The sequence below is a fragment of the Chiloscyllium plagiosum genome, unplaced genomic scaffold, assembly GCF_037043375.1.
Source record: "Chiloscyllium plagiosum isolate Xiang-an unplaced genomic scaffold, Cpla_swu_hap1 HiC_scaffold_15, whole genome shotgun sequence".
Classification (NCBI taxonomy): domain Eukaryota; kingdom Metazoa; phylum Chordata; class Chondrichthyes; order Orectolobiformes; family Hemiscylliidae; genus Chiloscyllium; species Chiloscyllium plagiosum.
This window is the reverse complement of record NW_028270153.1, coordinates 9,808,706-9,834,458: the sequence shown is the minus strand read 5'-3', so window position 1 is coordinate 9,834,458 and position 25,753 is coordinate 9,808,706. Positions and strand designations below refer to the sequence as shown.

The 25,753-nt window shown below is 43.5% G+C and overlaps 1 protein-coding gene across 1 annotated transcript; it reads left to right on the top strand.

Moving 5' to 3' along the window:
* Nucleotides 1-1,718: 1,718 nt before the first annotated feature.
* On the top strand, nt 1,719-25,401 carry sack1c (scaffolding CK1 anchoring protein C). Its single transcript, XM_043710868.2, has 4 exons — nt 1,719-2,300; nt 6,965-7,132; nt 9,306-9,430; nt 22,686-25,401. Exons 1-4 carry the CDS (start codon nt 1,800-1,802, stop codon nt 23,521-23,523), a joined length of 1,632 nt encoding a protein of 543 aa, XP_043566803.2. The 5' UTR covers nt 1,719-1,799; the 3' UTR covers nt 23,524-25,401.
* The last annotated feature ends 352 nt before the right edge of the window (nt 25,402-25,753 follow it).

Sequence of the window (25,753 nt, the reverse complement as noted above, 5' to 3'; positions counted from 1 at the left end):
CTCTAACTTCAAATAACGTTGATCTTGTTAATGTTAAAAATCACACAACACCAGTTTGCCTAATGTACATCCTGTGCAGTGTAACCTGTCCAAACACCACCCCCCGCCCCATGATCTCCATGTCCTTGCTCACTATGATCTGCTGTACTGCTTGCAAACAAGGCTTTTCACTGGACATAGGTACATGTGACAATCAATCAAATCAAAAAAAGAACATTGTCAATCCAAATCCCACTCTAGTAACTCGAGGGTAAAATCAAAGTGGACAAAGGCGGTGCGATCTTGGGCTGACTGTTGCTTTGATAAAAGGTAAAGCCATCATAGTCCTCGCAGACCATGGGGCTGTTCTCTTGTTAAAGATAGACAACTGTTGATAGTTTAACCTGACAATCAGCACACCTCAGACAAGGGAGCGGTCAGGAAGAAGAGTCCTTCATGGTAACCTAAACCAGAGTGGGAATTAAACCCATGTTGCTGTTAGCACATTAACCAGCCAAGCTAAGGACAGCTATTCTCACTTATCTATCAGCATTCAGTGCTTTTGCCTGCTGCGGTGAGCTCATGAAGGGCTTTTGCCCGAAACGTCAATTTTACTGCTCCTCGGATGCTGCCTGAACTGCTGCGCTTTTCCAGCACCACTAATCCAGAATCTGGTTACCAGCATCTGCAGTCATTGTTTTTACCCTGTTTCAGGGAATGAACCAGATCAGCCACACATTGGATTTCATGATGATTGTGACCTCAATAGGAGGGAGAGTCAAATTCCTTCCCCAAAAATTAAACAGAAGTTGCTGGAAAATCTCAGCAGCTCTGGCAGCCTCTGTGTAGGGGAATCAGTTAACGTCTCGGGTCCAGTGACCCTTCCTCAGAACCTAAACATTGAATTCAGCCTCACATCTTGCCGCACTGGGATTTGGTACCATGACTTTTGGAATAGACCTCAACCAATTGCATTTATACAGCACCTTAACCATGCCAAGGTGCTCCACAGGAGGAGAATATCACAAAAAAAAAGAAACTGAGCTAAAGAAGGAGACATTTGAGCAGATGATTCAATAGCTTGATTAAGAGTAGGTTAAAGGAAGGGTGATTTAGGGAGAGAAACCCTGAGATCTAACCTGGGCAGCTGAAGGTGCACAGTCATTGGTGGTGTGACTGAGGAGTGAATGATGTGGAGAATGGCCCTTTGGGTCTATGCTTGCCAAAAACAAGGACCTACCTATTCTCATTCCATTTCCAGTACATGGACACCCAACCTTGTCACCTTGGCACCGCAAGAGTTCATTCAAAGACTTCCTAGTTGTCCTCAAGGTCCTCTCTATGAAGCGCAAACACCAAACTGCTGTTGGGGGAGGGGGAAGAGAATGTAAGAGAAATGAAGAACAAACCTGATTAAGGAGCGGCGCTCCGAAAGCTAGTGCTTCCAATTAAACCTGTTGGACTATAACCTGGTGTTGTGTGATTTTTAACTTTGAACATAATGTGATTTGCTCTGAAGAAGGGTCACTGGGCTCTTGTTTTCTCTGTTGCTGAGTTTCTCCAACAAACTCTGTTTGCTTTATTCCCGGGACTGAAAGGAAGATTTCGGGTTACCCTGGGAGGAATTTTGGATGGTTGTGTTCAGATCCGGTTGGTCGGCAGGTGAACAGGTGGGAGGTGTGGCTGAGGATCAGTTTCAGCCTCTAGGGAATGAGCTGTATTATTCAGTACTTGTTGCAGGGAGTGGGGAGAGAGAGAGACATAGTTCCCTGCTCCAGCACTGAGGTGGAGTGGCCAGAGACAAGGAGAGTTTGACCAAGATGATGAATGTGAATGGGAACTTACTGCCCAAAGGCAGTTCCCGCAAGCCCCTGGGGAAGCTGGCTCAGAGGTTGCTGGAGGTGAAGAGTTCCTATCGACAGAGCTCCGGCTTGGAGCTCAGTCACAGCGAGGTGGCCAGGCTGGCTACAGACGCGCTGCTGGAGTCCGGGCCCGCCGCTTACCGCCGGGCACTGGCTAGCGAGAAGGAACTGAGCTTCCTCTCCGAGCAGGAGATCGCCTACATCAGCCAGAGGGCCGGAGTGGCCAGGCTGGCCGAGGCCGGCTGTAGTGACTGGGAAGCCGGGGACACGCAGTCGGAGCTGGCCTCGGGCACCTACTTCCCCATGCAGTCCGACTCCGAGGCTCCTGTCCTGGACCTGGGCTGGTCCAGAGGCCACGGCAGTGTCTGTCTGCCCTCGGATACCCAGGTCATCTTCCAAAGAGACAAGACCCACAGCATCAAGGACACCATCCGGCAGCTGCTCAGCAAAGCCAAGTCGGTAGGTGCATTGTCTACTTTCCCCAAGATGTGGAGGGGTCAGTGTTGGACTGGTGTCGACAAAGTTAAAATTCACACACCACCAGGTTACAGTCCAACAGGTTTAATTAGAAATGCAAGCTCTGTATTCCCTGTTGGACCATAACCTGATGTTGTGCACTTTCAAGTGTTACAACTGAAAGGAAGTAGCAGATATTACCTTTAGCATGAAGCCCATTTCCCCCAGCCCCTTGTAAGACCCATTGATCCTACTCCCCTACTCTTTCTCCCTAACCCTGCATTCGTTAGCAAGTATTTATCCACTGTCCTTTGGGAAGTTTAGTTTTGGATTTTCTTCCACCTCGCTTTTCACCAAAAACACACTCCTGTCCACTATGGTTCTTCACTCACTGCCCTCTGGTTGCTGTTGAACCCTCTCCCTGGAAACAGTTGCTTTTGCTCTATCAACATTAGGATTTTGACCATTTCTGGTAAACCTTCCTTCAGCATTTGCAGAGACTAATTCTTTCCAAACTGTTTGTGTAACTGAAGTGCCTCAACCATCATGGATGGGTCCTAAGATCGAACATGGGCACAGAATGAGCTCAGGGTTTAGTGTGATGTTCCACCGCAATCAACATGGTCAGAAATCACACAACACCAGGTTATAGTCCGACAGGGAGTTGTTTAAAATTACAAGCTTTCAAGAGCAGCTGTTTCGTCAGGTGACGTGATTGTCAAAATGGACAGAATAAACAAAAGAGTCATCACAGCAGAATAAGCTGCTTCCTTCCTCCAGAGACAGTGGATTGCAAAATCTAGGCATATTTAAGGCAGAGGTTGATTTAGATTGTTGATGACCAAGAGGATTCTCGGGAATGTAGAATTGAGATTAAAATCTCTTTAGCTGTGATTTTATTGAATGGTGAAGCAGGGTTGGAAGGGCTGAGCAGCCTATTCCTGTTCACATATTTGTACAAATAGCCATGCATCTACTCCAGTCCTTCTCAGAGATGTACAGAGACATCCTTCTTGTTTCATTTAACGTTTCATTTGAGTCCTTTACAAACATCTGAGCTTCCTGTTTGAGGTGTTTACTTTTTGTTTATTAAGTGAAATGACATCCCAGGATCTGCTTCGCAGTCGGAACATCAACTTGTTGCTGAGTTTTCGCTCCCATTGGTCCCTTGCAATCCAATTGCCCAGCTTCCCAACCTGGTCTTTTTCACTCTTATTTCGAATTATGTTTAATTCATATATTATCAATCCATTTTATAGTTCACCCTGAATGCAGCAGCCCAGAAATGTGCATTGCAGTTGAATTGGTTAAACAGAATACATGGCGCTATAAGCACCTCATGCTACCTAAATGAAGATTAACTGAAGAATGTAAATGTATATAGATTGCCTATATGTATATTTGTATTATGTTAAACATATTACCTGTCTACCAAGCGCCAGTAACGTTTAGAACTCTTTGGTTGTTTGTTTGTGTTGAATGACTGAATGAATGAATTGAATTTATTGTCACGTGTACTGAGGCACAGTGAAAAGCTTTGTCTTGCGAGCAATACAGGCAGATCACAGCATTAAGTTGCATAGATAAGTAAATAATATGTAAACAGCGGCAAAAACAAAAAACACAGGCACAGGCGAATGTTAAGAGTTTGTGAGTCCATTCAGTATTCTAACAGTCGGGTAAAAAGTGTTACAAAACCGGCTGATGTGTGTGTTCAGGCTTATACTTATGCACATACTTAATGTCACAATTAGTTCATGTTACAATTTCGCAATTGGATTGAGATATGTAAGAGTGCAAAGTACTCAATTAAGAAACAGAATTTTTGTACATTATCCAAAGTCCACTTTAAAACAGTTAGTAATGTACTTCGAGGCATTTGTCAAAAAATGCCTTTCTGCAAAAAAAATTAAAATACGGCCTGTGTGGTTTTACTGGTTCCAATTTTTTGCTTTTTTAAAAAAAATTCTTTCATGGAATGTCAGCAAGTTGTTGCCCAAACATAATTTCCCTTGAATGGAGTGATTTATTCAGCCACTTCCAGTGACATTCCATGTCAAGGAGGCCAGGCCCATTTTTCCTGACCCCAGGAACATCTCCAACCTCAGCAGGTGAAGGCACCTTGAACCTGGGTATCAACAATGGACAACAGAAACATCACTGCCACCTGTTGGCGGCTGTTAAAGGTTGCCCTTTCACTCCTGTCCGTTTTTGACGTGTGTCCTGAATCGTATAACAGGACGTGCAGATGGTCCGACATGACTGTAAAAAGGTCAAAGGATCAGATGTCCCAGTTCTGGAGCAAATTACTTTGGCTAATGAGGCAAATCTTGGAGGATTCTGAGACAAAAAGGGGATCCTGATGGTTATTTCACCGCCGAGGGATCCCTCCCTTACTTCAGTTTTTGTAAAAGTATACCTTGTTCATAAACTGTCTAAGTATGTTACAAATGGGACTTTGAAGAAGATGAAATAAAACACAACTTTTCTCCATTGAACAAGTTGCATTCTTATATGCTTCAATCCAATTGCTGTACATGTGATGCTTGCTATATCCATTCAGTGACAAGTATTCAGCCCAAGAGCTATTTAAGAGGAACCAGCCTCTCAGTGTACTATCATTGACAGTAGCCTTTCCCCAGTGCACCCTCGCAGCAGCTTTCACAAGCTTTAGACTGTTCCTAGACCCTGGAATGTGCCTGTCTGCAACACATGGTTTCTTTGCATTGGAAAACCAGAAAGTATCAGATCGACCAAAGAGCATTTCTCATCAAGTTCACGATTCTCTAGGGATCTTGCTGTGCATCTTGGGAACAGACCAGAGATCAGAATCTTCTCCTCCCTTCATTAACCAAGTTCTCTACAGTTTACCAGCTCTAAGGAACTAAGGTTTAGTATTGGGCCCTGACTTTACAGATGCAGCAATTGTACATTTTGTGAACAAAATTCAGCACATATGGATTCCCAGACCAACTGTTCTGCGAATTCATCCCCTCCGGAAACTTCCTGATTACTTTACAATAGCTTTTAAAGGTACATCTCTGCAGGCACATTTTTCTACAATATATTTGCTTGAAATAAAATGTACGTCTAGCCTCAGGTTTGAATTCCTGTGAACTCTGGCTGATTTTTTTCAAAGTGATGGGTATTGGCTCATTGTTCATTTGTTCATCTGTGTTATTTGGTGTGACATTGGGCAGGGCGAGTAAATTAAAATGCACAGGCGGGAGTAGTTGCTGAAAACTGTGTGGTGAAGTCAGCGGCCAAAGAGCTGGCCCTCGTTGAGCATCGGATGACAATATTAGCCAGGTCCCAGATTGTGGATGTAAGTTTGCTCACTGAGCTGGAAGGTTTGTTTTCAGACGTTTTGTCACCATATTCGGTAACATCAGTAAGCCTCTGGTGTTATGACCTGCTTTCTATTTGTGTTTAGGTTGTTTAGGGTTGTTGATGTAATTTCCTGTAGTGATATGCCACATTAACTGCTGTGGGAAATGCGTAGGGACAGAAGTGGCATTGGGGTGATCCTCTCCATAATTTGGCTCAGATTGAGGAAGTGCTCGCTTGATTGCTAACGATGCCCCATTTAACTGGACAGTGGTGACACTTGTGAATGAATAAATTGGAAACCTGAATGAAGAGAAAAATTAGGAGGGGAAGGGGGGGAGAATTGGGTAGGATCTTGATAAAGATGAGTTAATGAGATTTTGGGACAGACTTCCAAAGCGTTAGGATTGACTGAAGCATGGCAGCCATTGGTGGGTCACGTATGAGCAAGGTCAACACGATGGAGCACAGTCAGAAGAACCAAGAGTTTAATAGGTTTAAAGGCTGAAGTATGTGAGGGATAGGGAGAAGGAGCTCATAGATCATGTCATCACTTTGGCTAAAATAATAAAAGGATTAACATTTTAAATTTGAGGTATTGAGGAGCCAGAAGAGGATGAGTGAATGATTGGGTATTGGTTTTAAGGATTTAGATAAATGATCGTTTATGGAGTGAACAATGGAAGATAATTTGAATGCTCCATGAACTGGCCACAGGCATAACTGATGGTTTCAGCAGCAGACACAGCTGAAAGGAAAAGATAGAGAAATAGTCACAAAAAGTATTAAATGGAAAGTTATTTTAAAATAAAAAAAGCTTAGTCGGAGAATGGTTGGATGTGGAATAGTCTGTCACAGAGTGTTGCTGAATCAATGTCTCTATATCTTTATTGTGGGAATTAGGTAATTGCTTGGCAGAGAGGGATATAATGGGGTATGGGAAGCAATGGAATAAAGGAGCTGAGGTGAAGGAAAGGACTGATGGTCAGTTTCTGGGTTGTGACAATGTATGATCTGATCTGCCTCAAATATAAAATTCACTGATCAGATTTTAAGATGTTTTGCCATCTGTCATCTCGAGCAATTTAAATTAATTGCTGCTTTTTCACTGTTCCATGCAGTTGCTTTCATTCAGGCTAATTATCTCCTGGTGCTCCTTCTGCTGTTTTAAATCCAGGGAGAAGGTTTGAAACTGTTCAAAAATTACTGTTGGAGCCACCTTCACGTGCTATAGTGTTTGTTTCTACTGTGTTTTCAACAAGTCCTTTTGAAAAAGTAGGAAGGATGTATAAGAATGGAATTGGTGTTTCTTAATTGTTCATGCCCTCTTTTCTTTGCAGCTCATTGCGATTATGATGGATCTGTTCACTGATGTTGACATATTTTGTGATTTGTTGGAAGCTTCTGCGAAGCGAGGAGTCCCCGTCTACCTACTTCTGGACGAAACTAACCTGGAACACTTTATGCTAATGTGTGATGAGCTTGACATTCAAAAGGATCACGTGACTGTAAGTGTTTCTTGCTTATCCAATCTTGTGTCAACAGGAAATGGTGATTCTTTTCTAAAACGGCAAGCTTCGTTTGTGGTAGACACCTATTGTCTCAAGGCACATCATAAGTTGCTGCAGAATCTTTGTTCAATATTATACCAAAATTCCCAATGCAAGAGGACTGTTGTCAATGGCTGCTCGGTGATGTTGTGTTAAACATGACGTCAGGTTAAACTAATCCTGATAGATAGAGCAGGCTCAAGGAGCTGAATGGCCTACTCTTCCTTTTTACTCTGTTCCGATGAAAGCAAGAAAACCAGGAAGCTATTCAATCCCTTCAGCCTGTTCTGTTATGTAATGAAGAGGACTGTGGGAGAAGGCAGGGCAATGGGATTGGAAATGGACTAGGAGAGTTGTTCTTGGAGAGAGCCAGCAAGTGGTTTGCAAGGTCTCCTGTCTTGCCATAACCAATCCAGAATTTTATCCTGATTACATCATTAGATAGAAATGGAGGCATGGCTTCTTTGGCAAGATGGCGGCAGTCAGGCAAATTCTGGAGCAGAGGCTGGCGCTGGGGGGAGCAGAGGGGAGTGAGTCCCGGAGTGAAGGCCAGGGCAGGGGGAGGGGAATGAGTCCCCGAGCGGAGACTGAATGCGGTGCGGGGGGGGGAGTGAATCCCTAAGAAAACTTACCTCTGAGTAGCTGAGAGTTGGTGTGGAGTGGACTGGAGGCTTGGGGATGGTTGTTGGACTAGGGCCTGGCGTGGGTGGTCAGACCACGTGTGGAAGCCCCTGCGCTGAGCTACTACAATGGTAATATTTATTTGTAACTTGTTTATCTGACTAACGTCTCTCCCAGAGGTGGGGAACCTCTTCATGTTGGAAGGCCACATTGTAATCTAATAAGACCACATCCAAGACTTACCAATAGCCCTTATGACTTACCAATTTTTTAATTGTGGCAGTCAGTCTGTGAGGATTATTTAGTTGAATTTTCTTTTACTCTCTGCTATTTTAAATACATTCATTTTAAGATTAAAATAAAAATAATAAAGGATGAAAAAAATTAATAAAAAATAAAAGATTTGTTCTGCAAAATTTGGATTCATTCAAAAGGCCACACACAATGGCCGAGAAGGCTTCATGCGGCCTTAGGCTGCAGGTTCCCCACCCCTGGTCTATCTTTTTAGTTATGTCTTTTGTATTTAAGATCTGTAACTGGATCCTTTGTACCTAAGATGGCACCAAAAGAGGCAACATTCTAAAACTTTTCACTCGCCTCCTGTACTTCTGTACTCGAATACACATGACAGTAAAAGGTATTCTAATGCCCAGGGTTGTGATACATCAGGAGAATGCATCTTGCATTGGAAATACCAACAGTGAGATCATAGTGGGCGGCACGGTGGCACAGTGGGCGGCACGGTGGCACAGTGGTTAGCACTGCTGCCTCGCAGCGCCAGAGACCCGGGTTCAATTCCCGCCTCAGGCGACTGACTGTGTGGAGTTTGCACGTTCTCCCCGTGTCTGCGTGGGTTTCCTCCGGGTGCTCCGGTTTCCTCCCACAGTCCAAAGATGTGCAGGTCAGGTGAATTGGCCATGCTAAATTGCCCGTAGTGTTAGGTAAGGGGTAAATGTCGGGGTATGGGTGGGTTACGCTTCGGCGGGTCGGTGTGGACTTGTTGGGCCGAAGGGCCTGTTTCCACACTGTAAAAAGTCTAATAGTCTAGTCTAATCAGTACAGATCTGTGAAAGGTGATTTGTGGCAGAGAAAGTAATGAGAGTACTGAGGAAATTGCCACTCTCTGGAGGACTGGTATCTGATGCCCTTCAGTGTGGTGTGGGCATTTAACATTAGCCACTCCAGTGGCTGATCAGGAAATCCATCAGTACTCTTTGGCTGGACTAAAATTAGATTGTGATATTGAACAAATAGAAACACTGTCTTAACTAGTAAATATTTTTCAGGAAACTTGGTGCGATTATAAAAATCTTTGGATGTCTACCAGACCCAGACCCATCTTAGTGGGTTTCTTCATTCTCTAACAATGGTGTAGAGTTGGTTTCACTCCGTACCAGGCAATTACAAAGTCAATTGTTGTTTGAAGTTCAAGTGGAGCACCAGAGGCTGAGTTTTACAGCTTGATTAACCTCTCTCCCAAATACTCATACAGTATATTTTCCTCTTCCAGAACATGCGGATCAGGAGCGTGGTGGGAGACACATACTGTACAAAGTCTGGGAAAAAGTTTAGTGGCCAAGTCCTGGAAAAGTTCATGATAATTGACCTGGAACAAGTGGTGGCAGGTTCATACAGGTAAATAAAGAGCACATGATTTACACTGAATATTTCAAATTATTGCCTTATCAATCTTCCCATGCTTTCTTCCTAACTGCTGTCATTTTAACATGTACTCATGCCTTTAATTTCTCCAAGTATTGAAATGATCAGTACTCTCTTAGCCAGACTTCCACCTTCTATTCTTCAGAGGAATCAGCTTATCCAAATTTCCTCCTTGTAAAGACTCTATTACATTCTCCCAGATTATCCATCTCTGTTACATCTGTTACAATGATGCCACCTTCCGGAAGGGGGGTTTCAGAAATGTCCAATTTTTTACCTCCACCTACCATCGTGCTTCACAGGACCCTCAGCCATGTTCAACTCATTTCCCTCGTTTCTGCCCTTGCCCTTTCTCTTCCCTCCCATAACAGTGACAGGTTCCTCACTTTCATTCCCCCAGCATCCACATCCAGAGAATCATAAGCCGCCATTTCTGCCACCTCCGACGGGATGCCACCACCAGACACACATTCCCCTCCCCTCCCTTGTCAGCCTTCTGCAGGGATTGTTCTCTCCAGGACACCCTGGTCCACACCTCCTCCTTTCCCAGTACCTCCCCCCCCCCCCCCCCTTACACCTACTTATACAATACATGCCCATACATTCCTCACTACCCAAGGTGAAGCAGTGCTATACCTGCACTTCACACAATCTACTCCACTGTATTTGCTCCTCGCAATGTGGTCAGCGAAACACACACTACGTTCTGTTTGCAAAAAAGACCCTGAGCTTCCAGTTGCCTGCCACTTTAACACCCCACCCTGTTCCCTGGCTGAGATCTCTGTGTCGTGTTTTCTGCAGTGCTCCAGCGAAACTCGGTGCAAGCTGGAAGGACAGCACCTTGTTTTCCACTTGGAGACCCTGCAGCCTTCAGGACTCAATATTGAGTTCAACAATTTCAGGGCTTGGGCATCTTCTCCCATGCCCTTACCCCAACCCCCATCCCCCACACCTGTTGTGACATAGAGTCATACAGCACAGAAACAGAGCCTTTGGTCCAACCAGTCCATGCTGAAGATAATCTTAAACTAAACTACCCCACCTGTCTGTTTTCAGTTGATTCAGCAATGGTCTGCATCCTGGTGAATCGCTTCTGCACCCTCTCCAAAACATCCACATCCTTTTGGTAATGTGGCGACCAGAACTATACGCTTTATTCAAAATGTGGCTGAACCAAAGGCTTACACAACTGTAACATTACCTGCCAACTCTTGTACTCAATACCCCGCCCGATGAAGAAAAGCATGCTGTATGCTGCCTTGACCACTCTACTGACCTGAGTTGCCACATCCAGGGAACAATGGACCTGAACACCCAGATCTCCCCATACATCAATTTTCCCCAGGACTTTTCCATTTACTGTATAGTTTGCTCTTGAATTGCATCTTCCAAAATGCATCACCTCACGTTTGTCCAGATTGAACTCCATCTGCCATTTTTCTGCCCAACTCTCCAATCTATCTATATTCTGCTGTCTTCTCTGACAGTTCCCTTCACTATCTGCTACTCCACCAATCTTAGTGTTAACTGCAAACTTGCTAATGAGGCAACCTACACCTTCCTCCAAATCATTTATGTATTTCACAAATAACAGTGGTCCCAGTGTATGTGAATATAGGTTGTTGTAATATGACACTTCAGTTCCCTAAACTCTATCTTTAATATTGCAGCTTAGCCTCAGTGTTAGGAGACTGTTTCAAAAGTACAATTTCACAGTTTCTCTCCCCTCCTTCCCAAATCAGACCGATCTGAAATCCGAATTGGCTGCACTCCACTTTTTATAGATTAGTATCAGGAGTGACATTGGCCTTGTCCCAAGAAAGGAACTCAACAAAGATACCGAGAAGGTGGAAGGGAGAGCGTGTGTTAGGCTTCCATTGACATCTGTGGCTATTTCATTTTAAATGTAATTGGATCAACAAAATTACTGAATTTAAAATATATCCCATTGGCTGTAGATACACTGACTAGACATTACTGGTTGATCATGATCAGGTTTTGGGGAAAGATGGAGTTAATCAGGATGACAATTTCCCACTTTGTACAGAGTATTGGTCAGAAGGTACAACTTGGCTTCTTACTACTGGTTAGCACTGTTACCCAGGTTCAAGTCCAGCCTTGGATGAATGTCTGTGTGGAGTTTGCACATTCTCCCCGTGTTTCCGTAGGTTTCCTCTTGTAGTTCAAAGATGTGCAGATTAGGTGGATTGGCCATGCTAAATTGCCCATAGTGTCCAGGCATGTGCAGGTTAGGTGGGTTAGCCATGGGAAGTGCAAGTTTACAGCGATAGGGTGGTGGGATGTTCTTTAGAGGGTCAGTGTGAATTTGATGGACCACGTGGCTCACTTATCCACCGTAAGGATTCTGTGATTCTTTTGGGCTTTTTTTTTTGCTGCTGGAAATCTTGTTTTTTTTAACTGAATGAATTAATAGTTTTTCCTTCATTTTACCCCACCCTTAGCCTGAGGTCATGGTGACTGAATGCATTACACTGTGTGGTAGTAAGGAAGTGAAAAAGGCCATATAGGGATGGGCATAATATTATGGCAGTGCTAGCAAATTAAGTTGAGACTGTTGTTTTCACATGTTCCAGCCAGGTCTCAGTGCTTCACCTCAGTTAGTGAAATGGGACTGGAAACCATTCACAATTACTGCTCTGAATTGTATTTTAGATTCTGCTGATTGTGATTTGCTGATTAGTGTCAAAGTTCAGTGGATATTTGAATGGAGAGAATCTGAGAGGGGCACTTATTGACCAAAAAACACTAAAGAACTGGCATTTTTATGTCTTTCAAAACCTCTGAGCTTTTTAAAAAAAATTATAGAATCCCTACAGTGTGGAAACAGGCCATTTGGCCCAACACGTCCACATTGACCCTCCAAAGAGTATCCCACCCAGACCCATTCCCCTACCCTACAACCCTACATTTCCAATGACTAATCCATCTAACCTGCACATCCCTGTACTCTATGGGGTATTTAGCATGGCCAATTCACCTTTTCTGCACATATTTGGACCGTAGGAGGAAACCAGAACACCCAGACATAAATGCAAATACACTCTGAATTTTGTATTCTCGTTAAAAAAATACCTATAGAAGTGGGGTTTGCTTGCTGTTATGTAAGAGGAGCAGATCAGTGAATATGCATTACTGAGCTGATATCAACTTTGTTTAGTGAATTGTAATTTTCAGCAATACTGTCCCCACTGTTTACAATCGCCATTTATAATGGAGCGACTGTCAATTAATTCCTGATGAAGGGCTTTTGCCCGAAACGTCGATTTTACTGCTCCTCGGATGCTGCCTGAACTGCTGTGCTTTTCCAGCACCACTAATCCAGACTGTCAATTAATGTAAAACACTACTGATCATTGATTGTCAATGTAAGAGTCAGTGCCTAAGTTGTTGCTTGTAATTAATACATTAAGTGGAGGACAATGCCAGGTCATACTCCATCCTTAGATACCTAAAAGGCTCTGTTAATTTCAGGCAAAGTCAAGCAGTTTCAATCAGCTGCTAACAGCTGATTTGGGTGGGATTCTGTCCGTGAAGTGTAACTGTTAATATCTTGTTAAAAAGAGACTGTTCCCAAATGGAGACTTTGCTACTTAAAACGTTGTTACTTTGTTGTGTCCATGACATTTAATGGGAACTGTACAGATAAGCACAAAACATCAAAGTAAAGCTTTGTGTCAGCCTTCAGGCTAAGATGTAAATCTGTGGATGGGCATTATTTAAAATAAACCTGGGAAGACCAGATCCTGTTGTGCTTGTTCAAAAGTGATGAGTCAGGTACGAGTCCTTTTTTTTAAAAAAAGGAAAGCAGTATTGTCTTTGGGTAATCCTTATTTTTAAATGAGTCATGGATAAATGAACTGTATTATTTGAAATAGTGAATGTTGTTGCCAGAGGTACTTTGCATTTTTAAAGAGTGGGAGAAATCCCATCAAATAGATTGCTGAGGCTGGGACCAGTGAAGGTGTCAATACTGAGGTCACCAGGTTTTTGTTGGTTATGTTGTAAAGGTGGGTCAGTTACCCATACAGCGGCACGATGCTAACATCTTTAGCTGAGTACTCCTGAAGTACTCCAGTTAATGATCTGAGGATGTGAGTTCAAATCTCGCCATAGCTGCTATAAGTGATGTTAAGCTTGAAAGGGTTCAGAAAAGATTTACAAGGATGTTGCCAGGGTTGAAGGACTTGAGCTACAGGGAGAGGTTGAACAGGCTGGGGCTGTTTTCCTGGAGTGTGGGAGGCTGAGGGGTGACCTTATAGAGGTTTATAAAATTATGAGGGGCATGGATAGGATAAATAGCCAAGATCTTTTCCCCCGGGGAGGGGAGTCCAAAGCTAGATGACATACTTTAAGGTGAGGGGGGAAAGATTTAAATGGACCTGAGGGACAACCTTTTCACGCAGAGGGTGGTGCATGTGTATGGAATGAGCTGCCAGAGGAAGTGCTGGAGGCTGGTACAATTACAGCATTTAAAAGGCATCTGGTTGGGTATATATATAGAAAAGATTTAGAGAGATATGGGTCAAGTGCTGGCAAATGGGACTAGATCAGCTCAGGATATTCAGTCGGCATGGAAGAGTTGGACCAAAGGGTCTGTTTCCGTGCTGGACAACTCTGTGACTTTATGCCAGCCAGTGGCATTCAAATTCAATTAATGCATCAAGAATATAAGATTATTGATAGTTGTTTAAAAACTCAACTGGGTTCATTAATGCCCTCGCAAGCCACTCAGTTCAAAGGAAGTTAGCAACAATTCAAGGCCTTGCTAGTGACACCCACAGTCCATGTGGAAATAAGGGAGGAAAAGTTGACTTTATCATATAGCAGTAAGGGACTGAGTCTTTAACATCCTGATGCTGTGTCCCTTACTGGAAAGAGTTATTAAGCCCAGTATTGTGCGATCTGATTGGTTACAGAGACTGTCACTGCCCTCAGTTGATTCGGATTTAATAACACACGTTGACTTGGCTCCTTTCCTCTGTCACACTCATTAATCCTCAAACAATCAACTCCCTGATGCAATCAGCACACCTTGCTTTAATGAAAAACATACAGCTGAACCCAACCACCCACCCAAACAAAAGGTACATTAAACATCAGGAGACTTTTTTTAAAAAAGCGTTAAAAATATACACCAGTCCTAATGCAGCTGGGAAGGAAATAAAAGTAAGGTTTCCTATATCTGCCTTTTACTGTAAATGCCAGTTTGTACAGAACTAGGATGATTTAGATTTCATTTTAACCTGATTTTAATAATTGATCTCCAACCACGCTATGTTTCAGTACTGAAAGAAGCCATTATGCCAGTGTGCCGAGCTGACATTTTGAAAGAGCAATCAAATTACTTTCACATATACCACCTGTTTCCCACGTAATCCTGCATTTTCCTCCATTTCAAGTATTCATCCGATCCCATTTTGGAACTTATTCTTCATAGAATAATAAAATAAGTGAATCTGCTTCTGAACAGTACATTCCTAATTCATTTCTCAATTCATTTCCCAATTCAATGCATTACAAAAAAAAACTTCCTGTCTTCCCCCTCCACACCCTCTGCTTGTTAATCAAATAATCTTCAATCCACACCCTCTCATTGCTGATCCTTTTGCCAATGGGAACCCACAAATGGTAATAGAAGCAAACATAAGTGAAGGAAATTTTGTCCCATCAGTGAATAATTGAGAAGTGACTGATCCAGTTACCAGTTAAAGGGACTCTGTGAATTGAGGACATTAAAGGTGTGTTTCATATGTGCTTTGGGGCTCGTGACACCCATTTTTAAAAGATGTAGGTAGCAATAAAGTTTCAAAAACAAAAACAGAAATTGCTGGAAAAGCTCAGCCGGTCTGGCAGGGTCAGTGAAGAGAAATCAGCATTAACGTTTTGGGTCCAGTGACCCTTTCTCCGTTTGATTAACTTTGATTTCTCTTCACAGATGCTGCCAGTCCTGCTGAGCTTTTCCAACAACTTCTGTTTTTGTTTATGATTTACAGCATCTGCGATTCTTTCAGTATTATTCAGGAAAGTTTCATAGAGGGCAGTGTATGGTTTTAAATGGTATATCTTCTGGCTACACATTTGAACAGGAGGTCAGTGCCTTTCACATTGTTACCCTCGGCGCAGTGGAACTGAAAGGTGGTGCGCCTATTATTGCCACCCCTTCTTGCAAACCCCGCCCCCACCACCACCCCCACTTTCCTCCCACACTCCCTGCAACCTATCATCAATAAATTTTATACGTGGCACAGGTCTAGCCTATTCCCAGAACCTGTGCCGCTGCAGTCACCCGGGCCATCTTCCAGTTTATATGGAGGTCAAAGATGGACCGGGTCCGAAGGGACTCGCTGTACAAAGATCTGGGCAATGGGGGAAAAAATATACCCAATGCCACCCTCACCCTGATGGCCACCTTTGTTTGTGGCTGCATCAAGCTGTGCGTGGATCCCCGGTACGCAAACACCAAGTGTCACTACGTACTGAGGTTCTACCTGTCCCCGGTGTTGCGAAGGATGGGCCTGGCCTCGCTGCCGCGGAACGCTCCGAGTAGTTGGACCGTTCCGTATCACCTGTCCTTTGTGGAGAAGTTTATGAAGAAAAACACCTTTGACCACAAGTCCATCAGGAAGTGGTCAGCACGTAGTGTCCTTGAGACCCTTCGGGAAAAGGAGAGGGCGGATCCTATTGAGCGGTTCCCTGAGCAGACTGTCAAAGCCATTTGGCAGAATGCCTCATCGCCAGAACTTTCCAACAAGCACCAAGACATGGCTTGGCTGGTGGTGAGAAGGGCTCTGCCTGTGAGATCCTTTATGCACGCCCGGACTCTCAGCCACACCGCACGCTGCCCTCGAAGCGGCTGCGGAGGGTACGAGACTGTCACACACCTCCTCCTGGAATGTGCCTACGCAGAAGAAGTCTGGAGAGGAATGCAGTGGTGTTTGTCGAGGTTCGTCCCGAGCAGCGCCGTGACGCGGGACTCCGTGCTCTATGGCCTGTTCCCCGGGACGCACACCGAGACGGACATCAACTGTGCCTGGAGGATCATCAACTCGGTGAAGGACTCTCTCTGGGCGGTCCAAAACCTGTTGATCTTCCAGCTGAAGGAGTTGACCCCGACTGAGTGTTGCAGATTGGCACATTCCATGGTCCAGGACTACGTGTTGAGGGATGCGCTGAAGCTTGGGGCAGCTGCCGCCAAAGCGCGGTGGAGAAAGACCACCATGCAATGTCTGCCTGCCTAAAGAAGAACAGGGGTCCCACGCAGTCATTTGGGCTCTGCTGACGCCTCAGCTAAAAATGTAATCGTACAGACCTGTAAATAGGAATGATTACTCTGTTTCGGTATGCAAACAAATGGAATGTTTACATATGTATGGCATGTCCAGTTGTATAGATCGTCAAAGTATTTTATGAATAAAATATATTTTTGAAATTAAAAAAATCATCAATAAATGTCAATCCTTGTTGGAAATGCACATATGCAGACGTTGGGTAAACATAGGGCCAGGCTTCAAGGTGATCCACTGCACAGCTAAGTAGAACTGCGGGAGTGCTCCATTACCTAAGATGCTGCTTTTGAAAGGAGTCATTAAACAACCATTGTCTCCAGTAGACATGAAAGATCTCTCAGCACTATTTCAAAGAAGAGCAGAAACTTCCTTCTCAGTTTCGTGGCCAATATTTACGACTCCACTGACACCTACACCAGACTGCCTGGCCATTGATACATCACTATTTGCTATATGCAAATTGGCTATGTTTCCGACATTGCAAAGGTTCCTCAGCTTCAACAGCATGTAATTGGCTTCGATAAGCACTTTGTGATATCCTGGCAAGGTGAAAGGTACTACATAAAGGCAGTGCTACCTTTCCATGTCCCAGACCTCCAAAAAGCTGAAGTCCCTTCACTCCATCATGTTTATGAACTGGGATCTGACAGAAAAGTAGATTTGTATTTTAACTTCCACAGCTCGGTATCTATCAAACTTTGACTGAAAATGCCAAAGCAATGTTGGGATTGTATCCTGTGAACTGTTTGTATGTCATACACAGGAACAAATGATTCATAGATCACAAGTTACTAGCAAAATGCCAAGAACCTGATCCCACACACTTACAGGCTCTCTGTTTAGATCTGATCTACATTGTGTTTAATTCTTCCTTAAATGATGCACGGGAACCCAGATTACAATCAACCTTACTTTTTACCTCCGGTGGGAGCCCACAGATTACCAGGTCTATTGCATTCAATTTACAAAAGCTGTGGTAGGATTGATCTCAAAATGTATTGGTTGCTAGTCAACCAGTCTAGCCACTGGGTTGCTGATTGTGACAGATTATAACTTCAAAGCAATTGAATAGAAAGTAGTTAAAAATCGCTCAACACCAGATTATAGTCCAACAGGTTTAATTGGAAGCACCAAACTTTCAGAGCGCCGCTCCTTCATCAGGTGGTTCAAGAAAGTGGTGCCTGAACAATTTGTTTATGTGTATCAAAAACATGTAGGGTCCCTAACCCACGCCTCCCCACTATAGGAAGGATTTTGTGAAATGTGAAAGGATTCAGAAAGGATTTACAAGGATGTTGCCAGGTTTGGAGGGTTTGAGCAATTGGGAGAGGCTGACTAGGCTGGGGCTGCTTCCCTGGAGCATTTGAGGCTGAGGGGTGACCTTATAGAAGTTTATAAAATCATGAGGGGCATTGGATAGTGTGAATAAACAAGGTCTCTCCCCTATTGTGGGGAGTACAAGTTTAGAGAGGAAAGATTTAAAAGGACTAATGGACAACTTTTACACGCAGAGGGTGGTGCGTGTATGGAATGAGCTGCCAGAGGATGTGGTGGAGCCTGGTACAATTACAACACCTAAGAGGCATCTGGATGGGTATATGAATAGGAAAGGTTTAAAGGGATGTGGACTGATGGGACTAGATTTATTTAGGATATCTGGTCAGCATGAACAAGTTGGACAACCGAAGGGTCTGTTTACGCACTGTACATCTTGTGGGCAGGAACCTCAAACCAATAGTCCTATAGCTCATCCACTTACTTTACACATGCCTGGACACTGCAGGTGATTTATCATGACTAACCCACTGAACCTGCTCATCCTTGGACTGTGTCAGACACGGGGAGAATGTGCAAACTCTACACAGACAGTCACCTGAGGCTGGAATTGAACCCAGGTCCCTGGTACTGTAAGGTAGCAGTGCTAACCACTAAGCTACCATGCTGCCCTTTACATCTTGAAAAGTACTTGATTTGGCTATAAACCATCTCATGCTGTCCTGTAAGAATCATTCCTTCTGCTCAGCAGCAACTATCAATGTCAATAAGAGATATCATGGAGTAATGTTCTGTGAACCAACAACTGTTAAAGTAGCACCCGTAGGAACTAATTAAATGCACAGAGGACATTGCTCAACACTTGAGTCATGATCGTTCATGAAAAGAAAATTAATTTGCCTAACAAGTTGAATTCACAGCAGTTGCTATTTTGACCTGGAGCATGGGAGCTGGCTCCCCTTCTCATCTGTAATTTGTCAAAGAAGCAACTATTTCAAAATGAAAAAGAGAAGTTTTATTGGGTGGCACGGTAACTCAGTGGTTAGCACAGTTGTATCACACCCTCGGGGCGTTTAGTTCAATCCCAGCCTTGGGTAACTGTCTCTGTGGAGTTTACGCTTTCTCCTTGTTTCTGCTGGGTGTTCCAGCTCCCTCCCAGAGCTGGTTAGGTTAGGTAGATTGGCCATGGAAATGTAGGGGGGAAATAGGTTTTTGTAGGATGCTTCTCAGAGGGTCAGTGCAGATTCAATGGGCTCAATCTTTCTGCACTGTAGGGTTTCTGTCTTTGCAAATAAAATGGCGTGTTGTCAATGAGCTCACCAGACTTATGTGGCTACAGTTATAATCCTGGGCCATCAACCCAGAGGTGGGGAGGTCATATCCTGTTGGGAAACTGAATTCTGTAAATTCTGGGCTGGCAGCAAAGGAACTAAATATGAAACCTGCAGGATTTTCTTAAAGACTCAATTAACCAACGGATACTTTGCAGAGGGGATACATGGTTTGTGTAATCCTTAATGCCCTCTCAGTGTAAGAAACATTCCCACCTTGGGGCAACTGGTGATGGTGGTAAATAAACACCAACACCACCAATGTCTAGGAAATCATTAAATGGTCAAAATAATGTGAAATCTTTGTTCTGTAACAATAGATGCTTTCTTTTACTGAACTTAGCTTTTATTCTGAAAAAGAAACCTTAAAAACCCATGAGATGCAAATCAAACGTCCCTCCACCACAGGAATGATGTTGGCGTTGTTTATTTTAGATATTGTTAATCTGATGGTAGCAGGGCCGTGCTTTCCTATCTCGGCATGTTGTAGTTTATAATAGATCATCCTAAAATGGGCGATTAGCTAAAATTCCCATGGCTATTAAAGGGGAGCTTAGTTTCGACACAGTCTTTGCAGGAGCTGGATTAGTGAATCATTTGGATCAATGTTGTGGAATTAAATGAAAAAAAATACAACATCATTTGCCCAGCATCTGAACAGGGGCCCAATCTCTCTGACCCAAAGTAGGTTATCCTATGAGGACAGGTTAAATTGGAAAGGTTTGTTTCTGCTGGATTTTACAAGAAGGAAGTGTGTCTTGATTGAAATGTGTAGAATGCTGAATGGCCTTAACAAGGTGGGCGTGGAAAGGATGCTTCCTATGGTGCAGAACCATTGGGCACTGTTTAAAAATTAGGGGTCATCCTTTCAGGATAGAGATGTGAAGATGTGTTATTTTCCTCGGGAGGGGAGTACGCCATTGGAACTCCCCACCTCAGAAAGTGACGTAGGCAGGGCATTGAATATTTTGAAGTCCGAGAGAGATTCTTGTTAATCAAGGGTTATCAGGGATAGATGAGACTGTGGACTTCAAAGCACAAATAGATCAGCCAAGAAGGGCAGAGAATGCTGAAGGGGTTGCATGGTTTACGTCTGCTCCAGTTTTGTATCTTTCTTCATTCATTCATGGTCTGTGGGAATCACTGGCTGGGTCAGTATTCATTGCTCTGAGAGCAGTTAAGAGTGAGCCACTTTGCTGTAGGTCTGGAGTCACATCTAGACCAGACTGGGTAAGGATGGCAATTTTCTTCCTGAAAAGGCATGAGTGAACCAGATGAGGTTTTCCCCCAACGATTATTTAGTGGTCATTATAATACTCTTCATACCAGATTTTTTAAAACTCAAATTCCACTATCTGCTATGGCAGGATTTGACTCCAGATTAACTCCAGAATATTAGCTGGGTCTTTGGATTAATCCACTACTGATAGTACCAATAAGCCATTGCCTCCCCTGTGAATCCTCTCCTTCCATTTTCATTTAGCCACCAATTTATACTGTTCTTCAATGTTGACACAGTCTGCTTTAAAAAACAATTTCAGCTCCACCACCTGACACACAACGCTGAGGGGGAAAAATGTACTGGGTGCCCTCAATCTCCTAAGTTTAATCATATTTATCTCACCCTGTGTGTGATTGCCTATTTTAGTAAGCAGTTCATGGGCATAAATTGCACAAGTCCCCAACTTGGATATAGGGACTGAGGCCTTTCTTTAATCTCTGTATGAGAGCAGGTGTCTATCAAGGTGAATAACTGTGCCAGCAGAAATCCAGGGAACTGCTGGAACAGGTGCCAAACAGGTGCTGAAGTGCTGACTGGTGGATATTGCAGCCAGTCAGCGATCAGCTCTGGTGAGAAGCTAGATGTCCCTTTGCAGGGGATCGTAGGGTGGGGCAAAGGTAGGCCACTGTTTCAGTTGCCACTCTCTACTCCCCATCTATGCCCACAGTTGCCTCCAGATTGAGGGAATTGGAGTACCACTCCTGCAGGCAGGGTGACTTGCTTTCCCTTTTGGGAAGGAAGGTAACTGGATAAGTGGCAGATTTAGGCTTTAAAATGATTATTAATTGGTAGCATTAAGGTGTTGGATCGAGAAGTTCACCCACGTACCTTCCTGTCAAAAACTTATTTGCTGAGGTGATGAGGAGTGGGTAGGTATCTCTCTGGTGCCAATCCACCCCATGATCTGGCTTTCCCTCTACTTGCCCTGTCATTTCTAGAGGGGGGAATGTTCTGTCCCAACAGGAGCCCAAAGAACTCTGTCATTGAAACCACAAAGAAGTGGTGTCTGAAGGTATGGAGCTCACTTCCTTATGGTGGGGATGTTGGATGGAGACACAACCCTTTATTAGGGCCAAATGAGTGCAAATGTCTTCATGTTCCTGCCTACTGCTACCCACACTCTCCTTTTAAAGGACTTTCCTTGGAAGTTAAAGCCAACAAAGTGGTATCCTGATTATGATGCTTTTTCACAGGAAGCTCATGTGGGACATGCATTAGATGTCTGCAGCTAGCTAATCTTGCCCTAGCTATGCCTATAGATTTCGGGCATGAATGACCGGTTTAGCCTATCTCATCTTTCAACCCCAACTGAAAGAGATATTCCGTCTAAACATGACATGTATTTGATAATCCAAGTGGAGCTAATACCAGCAGAAACATGCTTAAAAATGAAAAGATTTATGATGTTGGTAGTATTGTGACACTGGTAAGATGGTGATAACATTAATATCATTGGAAGAAAGTTCTCAAGGGAGTCTGGGTACCTCTCATATGGAAAAATGGAGTCTTCCTTACCTTTGCATACATGTTGCAAGCAGGTAGCTCTGTGTAGTGTTGGCAGAGGATTCAGACTAGATAGACCACATTTGACTACAAAGGTGGTGTGGTACAGTGGCTCAGTGGTTGGCACTGCTGCCTCACAGCAGCAGGGACCCAGGTTTGCTTCCAGCCTTGGGTGACTGTCTGTGTGGAGTTTGCACATTCTCCATGTGTCTGCATGGGTTTCTTCCAGGTGCTCCAGTTTTCTCCCACAATCCAAAGATGTGCAGGTTAGGGTGAATTGGCCATGCTAAATTGCCAACAGTGCTCTGGTGTATAGGTTAGGTGCATTAGTCAGTGGTACATGTCGAATAATAGGGTAAGGGGATGGGTCTGGGTGAGATACTGTTCAGAGGGTTGGTGTGGACTTGTTGGGCCAAATGGCCTGTTTCCACACTGTAGGGATTCTATGATTGTTTAATCAAAAACACCTAATCATCTACAAGGCTTTCATGTGCTGAAAGATAATTGACCATATGTTTCTTTCTTTCTAGCTTTACCTGGCTGTCGGGACAGGTGCACCTCAATTTTGTCACAGTATTGACAGGACAGATAGTGCAAGCATTTGATAATGAGTTTCGATGCCTTTACGCAGAGTCGAAACCCCTTGAACGTTTCTCCTCCTCAGCAGATGAAGATCTTTCTTATTATACATCCAGACTCCAGATTCTTCCAGAGCACCACATGATGAATGAGAGGCTGGTGGAACCTGTCCATTCCAATCCATCCAGCAGCCAATCCGGGAGTAGTCCTCGCAGTGTCATACAGTTGACTGCTTCAGCTACTAAAGCATTCTGGGAACGCCAGCAAATCAGCCCTTGTGCTTCCAATAACTCTTCCGACATTGATTGTAAAATCAAAGACAGTGGCAAATCAATCAATAATCCAGCCCATGACCCATTGGCTAGGCAAAGTGGGTTAGGCTTTTATGATGCAAATCCTAACAATGTGCACAGTATGCATTATCCAGTCAACTCTCACTTTCAAAGTCAAGGGGTAGATGTCCAGCAAAGAAGAACTCCTGTGGTCCCAACTCGAACAACTAAAATGCCAAAGGATGACTTCTCCGAAGCAAGAAAGCCAACCCCTCCGTCGTCCCCACGACTGCGGCTGGATTGCTCCCCAAGGCTCAATCAGAGAGAGACTGTTCGTCGAGCTGAAGAGTCTAATGACTCCAGCAAAGATTTATGCAAACCCTCCGGGGGATTTACACGGTCTGGAAATCGACTGACCCTTGGTCACAGTAAATTAGAAATGATGATGGAATATAATGATAAAATGAAGGCCAAAAATGTTTACAGCAGGTTTCAGTTAATGAAACACGGCCCTTAGGCTGGTGATGGTGGATCTGACAGCGATTTCTTCAGACACTTTCCTGCATAAACATTCCTTGATTGTCCAAAGTTGCTGTGTTGAGTGAAGAGCCAGTTTCCACCAAATTTCTTTTCCAATCTTGGGAGGTATGTGCTACGTGGTCAGATAGTGCCAACTCCATGGAATGAAGGCTTCACAGGGTTACCCTGATTTATATGCACGTGGATAGTGACAATGACAGGTGACATTGTTAATCCTTTAAATCAGTGTCATCACCAAAATAGAGGTCTTGCCTCATGAGGGGGTACCACTGATTCCAATCACTTTCCAAATGTGGGAGAGCACTTCTATTTCACTGACTACCCAATGACAGCCTCCCAGAAAACCAGCGATGCCTTTCTTTGGTTTGTATTTATTAGCAGAGGGATATTTGGGCACACACATTGCTCACTGCTATGCAATATTTCTTTCTCTTTGGGCTTCTTATTGTCTCAACATGTAGTATTCTCGCCTCCGACTCAAAGTTGTAGGTGGAAGATGCACTGCACACACCTAGACACATTATTTAGTCTGACACTCCTGGTGCATAGTTGAGGGAGTCTGTGTGCAAGTGAGTTGTCATGTTCCCTACCTGACAGTAGTGACTCCACTTCAAAACTGTAAAACACTTTGAGATATTCAAAGGATATGAAAATGCTGTATAAATGTAAGTTTTCTTTAAACCATGTACACAGTGTCAAATCTCTCATCTCAAAAGTATGAGAGCGTTTATTTTCAGAAATGTTAGCCTTTGAAATATGTGTACAATTTCAATACACGTTGTGACAAGAGATGCTCTTTAATAAGGATCACAAATATGATATTTCTGCCTGTAATCAGTAGGTTTTGTATATATTTCTTATTCTTGGATTGTATATTCCAATTAAAATAAAATACTCAGTAGCGAGCTCTCATGAGTTCAAAACCAAAGGTTATTGGTTCTCAGTTACCCTGAATTCATGCAATGTTGGTCTCACACTCAGTCTCATGTATAGATGAGTGCACACAAAGATTGGATACAGTAGAGATTGAGCACCTTCACAGCATTGAATTCAGTCTGTAATGTATGATCTCCAGTCTCTAATGTGATGGGCCTCTTTAAAGGGAATTAAGGGTCAGCCACAATGGTGTGAGACTGGAGTTCACATATAGGACTGAGAAATGACGATGGACTTCCTTCTGTAAAGCACATCAGGGAACCTGTCAGGTTTTTATGAGAAATTTGAAATTGAACTACACAAAATGAAACAGATTTGAACAATATATTGCTCTTCCTTCCCTCCTGTTCCTACTGAAGTCTGCAGGCTCTGACTTATCAAACATGTGCAGGTGTCAGACAGAATCGTTGAAACACAATTCTCTTTCAATTTAATTTCTATATTTTTCATCATCTGGAAATTCTAGCTTTGGAAGCCTATCTTCCTAGGAATAGGAGAAAGTGAGGACTGCAGATGCTGGAGAGTCAGAGTCGAAAAGTGTGGTGCCACACTAGGATTGTCTCAAAACTTAAATCATCATCTCTTTGAAGACCATGATTTTGCCAGACAATTCTTAATTGGGCTGGATTTATTTCAACATACCGACATTCCCCCTTTAAGTTATTTTGTGCTTGTTTGTACCTTTGTCCTTGTCTGGCTAGACCTGATTTATTACGAACAGTGTTTCCCAAACACTCCCACTAAAACATACTCCAGTTACTGCCCCACTTCTTCCTTTGTTCCCTAGAATGAGATCCAGTAGTGCTGTCTTTCTCTATGGAATGATCAAAAATTTCTTTGGTGCACATTTCAGGAATGCCTAACTTTGCCTTTGAACCTGTTACTGTCCCGTTCTATATTAAAATAAAGTCAATAGTGTATCATCTTGCTATTTGTGTTAACTTCAGACCAGAGAAACTTGTTTCTCTACTTGTTTCATGACTCAGAGCGTGTAGAAACACACACACAGAAACCTACGCGTGTATGAAACTGTTCCTCGAACTTCTATTTATACACAAGGAGCTGATCAAATATCCGCATTGAGTAAGCATTGTGATCGGGACAAAGGAAGTATCTTCGATCAAAAGCTCTTATCCCAGCAGCCGTTTCTAGTCAGACACTGATAATTGTTAGCTTTTTAGAGAATCTTACAACCAATATCTCCCACAACCATCTGCTAAAAGTGTGTAAATAATGGTAAAAGTTGACTCCTATAAGAAAGGAAGGAGTTG

What these genes read in the sequence shown, in the direction of transcription:
- sack1c (XM_043710868.2), top strand. Translation starts at nt 1,800, where the DNA reads ATGATGAATGTGAATGGGAACTTACTGCCCAAAGGCAGTTCCCGCAAG. An exon ending in TGCTCAGCAAAGCCAAGTCG is followed by an intron (nt 2,301 to 6,964) that starts GTAGGTGCATTG and finishes TTTTCTTTGCAG; the next exon opens with CTCATTGCGATTATGATGGA. An exon ending in TTCAAAAGGATCACGTGACT is followed by an intron (nt 7,133 to 9,305) that starts GTAAGTGTTTCT and finishes TTCCTCTTCCAG; the next exon opens with AACATGCGGATCAGGAGCGT.